This window comes from Sinocyclocheilus rhinocerous, unplaced genomic scaffold, assembly GCF_001515625.1.
Source record: "Sinocyclocheilus rhinocerous isolate Xijiao unplaced genomic scaffold, SAMN03320098_v1.1 scaffold580, whole genome shotgun sequence".
Taxonomy (NCBI): domain Eukaryota; kingdom Metazoa; phylum Chordata; class Actinopteri; order Cypriniformes; family Cyprinidae; genus Sinocyclocheilus; species Sinocyclocheilus rhinocerous.
This window is the reverse complement of record NW_015670982.1, coordinates 1,035,248-1,037,528: the sequence shown is the minus strand read 5'-3', so window position 1 is coordinate 1,037,528 and position 2,281 is coordinate 1,035,248. Positions and strand designations below refer to the sequence as shown.

The following is a 2,281-nucleotide window of genomic DNA, read 5'->3' as shown; positions in this document are numbered from 1 at the left end:
AAGTATTGTTCCTTGTTAGAGTGTGTTAATTTCAACATTTACTATTACTATTATTATTATTACTACTACCACTACTAGTAGTAGTCGTAGTATGGTTCAGTACTGTTTTTTTTAATAAAGCACTATTTTAGTTTTTGTTCAGTATCCATTTTAAAAACTATTGGTTAATTAATCGGTATCGGCCAGTGTGGTCCATCCTAGCTATCGGTATCTGCAAAATCCACTATCGGTCGACCTCTAATATTTACACTGTCTGAATCGTTCCTTATTCCCCATATAGAAAATACTAATTCTGTGAACAAGTGACCTATTTCAGCCGCAGTTTCAGCGTCTATTTATAGTGTAGGAGGCGGGACATTTCAGATTCTAGAGAGCATTTGATTGGACAGAAAGTTTGATGAGAAGAAGTGCAGGGTGACGTCATCAAAACCTCTGATTCATATTGGCGGAAGTGAGAGACTGCTTATATCTTCTAAATATGAATTTTGCCATAGTTTTGGAGCACACTAGCTTATAGATAACTATACGGCTAACATATAGTCTAGCTTACCTTTACAAAGCTCATGCGGATGGTGCACATCTTGGTGAGTTCATAGACGGCTTCAAAACCGTGATTGACGGACTGTGTCAAGAGCTCAGCAAACTCCTGGTTGTTGAAGATCTTTAGGCCGCAGAGACTGGGAATCTTGCATACAGTGGTGGGGTGGAAACCATGGTGATAGTTGCAGTTGCGACTCTGTACAAAGATACTGCTGTCGCTCAAACATTCAGCGTATACCTCCCCTCCCACATAGTACAAATGGACTCCTGCAAAATATATGAAAAGGTGATTGTGAGTTTATATTATATCAATATTTAGCTTATTAACAGCATTTCTGAGACAGGCCATTTCATCAGTATCATGTTACTATCATATCAACTCAATGTCATATTTTAGTGCTTTATAATAGTGCAATTCAACACACAATAGGTAGATACTATAGAATAGTTGTTTTATGTAGAGATCATTTCAGTGACAAGTCAAACCTTTTCCGATGTGGCGTCGAGTGTTCTCAATGGTCGAGTTGCGGTTGACATTCGACAGCAGACCAAGGCAGAAACGGTTACGGTTGTTGGAGGGGTCGGTAAAGCCGTCCACCAGTACACTGGTTGAGGAGGCCTGGAAAGCCTCTCCCACACGATTATTCAGCTCATAGTACACAATGGAGCACCAGTGTTTGGGTTCCGCATATGCCACAGGCTGAACATCTGCACAGATGGTTATGAACTCATTGAACACAAGCACACATACACTTACTCCATTAAAATAAAGTAGTATGGTGTGAAAATTAGAATACAAGTAACTCTTAAGATCACCAAGGCTGCATTTATTTGATCAAAAATCAAGTGAAAACAGTAATACTGTGAAATATTACAATTTCAAAAAAGTGTTTTCTATTTTAATATATTTTAAAATGCAATTTATTCCTGTGATGCAAAGCTGAATTTTCAGCATCATTACTCCAGTCTTCAGTGTCACATGGTCCTTCAGAAATCATTCTAATATGCTGATTTACTGCTCAAAAAAACATTTCTTAGTATTATCAACAGTCTTGGGGGTAACGCATTACAAGTAACGCGAGTTACGTAATCAGATTACTTTTTTAAAGTAACGCATTACTTTTTAATTTACACGAAAATATCTGAGGCACTTTTTCAAAAAAAGTAACGCCAGTTACTTTGTTTTCCCATTTATTGACCGACAAGTCTCCTGTCCCCATATTGGGAGAAATCGGAAGTACAGAGGCGTTGTGTGCGCTGTGTGAACATGATGTAGTTCTAGACTAAATGTGAATGTGCATTAATTCATCCCACTCGCAAAAAAAACAGATTTAGTATTCATCAAAATTAATTAAAACAGTGAAATGCAAACTCAGAATATGACGCAAACCTGCAATAATTAAATATGTTAAATAACACAAATGTATCTAATCCCATTTTATTAACCAATATCTTTGCTGCTGACCTTTGATGATCCAGTTCAACCATACTAATAAGCAAAAATGACTTTAGATAAACTAACAACTGTGCTTCATCGTTTTTTTATTGCTGAAGAGTGTTTATTCTCCTGCATTCTACTGTACAGACGTGAATTTACTTTTGCTTCAGCCTGAGGTTTATTCATTACACATTTTGGTGTGAAAGGGCTTTTATATTTGCTATAAATAGAACTTCTTATATTAAAAACAATCAAGTCAAGTCAAGTCAAGTTTATTTGTACAGCGCTTTTCACGATACAAAT

The 2,281-nt window shown here is 36.6% G+C and overlaps 1 protein-coding gene across 1 annotated transcript in view; it reads right to left on the bottom strand.

Moving 5' to 3' along the window:
• smad1 (SMAD family member 1) overlaps positions 1–2,281 on the bottom strand; it is a 30,199-nt gene that overhangs the window by 12,107 nt on the left and 15,811 nt on the right. Inside the window, exons 4-5 of the mRNA XM_016546574.1 lie at positions 1,027–1,248; positions 551–807 (exon numbers count right to left, since the gene is read on the bottom strand). Coding sequence (XP_016402060.1) covers positions 551–807; positions 1,027–1,248 — 479 coding nt within the window. The remainder of the gene's footprint in view (positions 1–550; positions 808–1,026; positions 1,249–2,281) is intronic.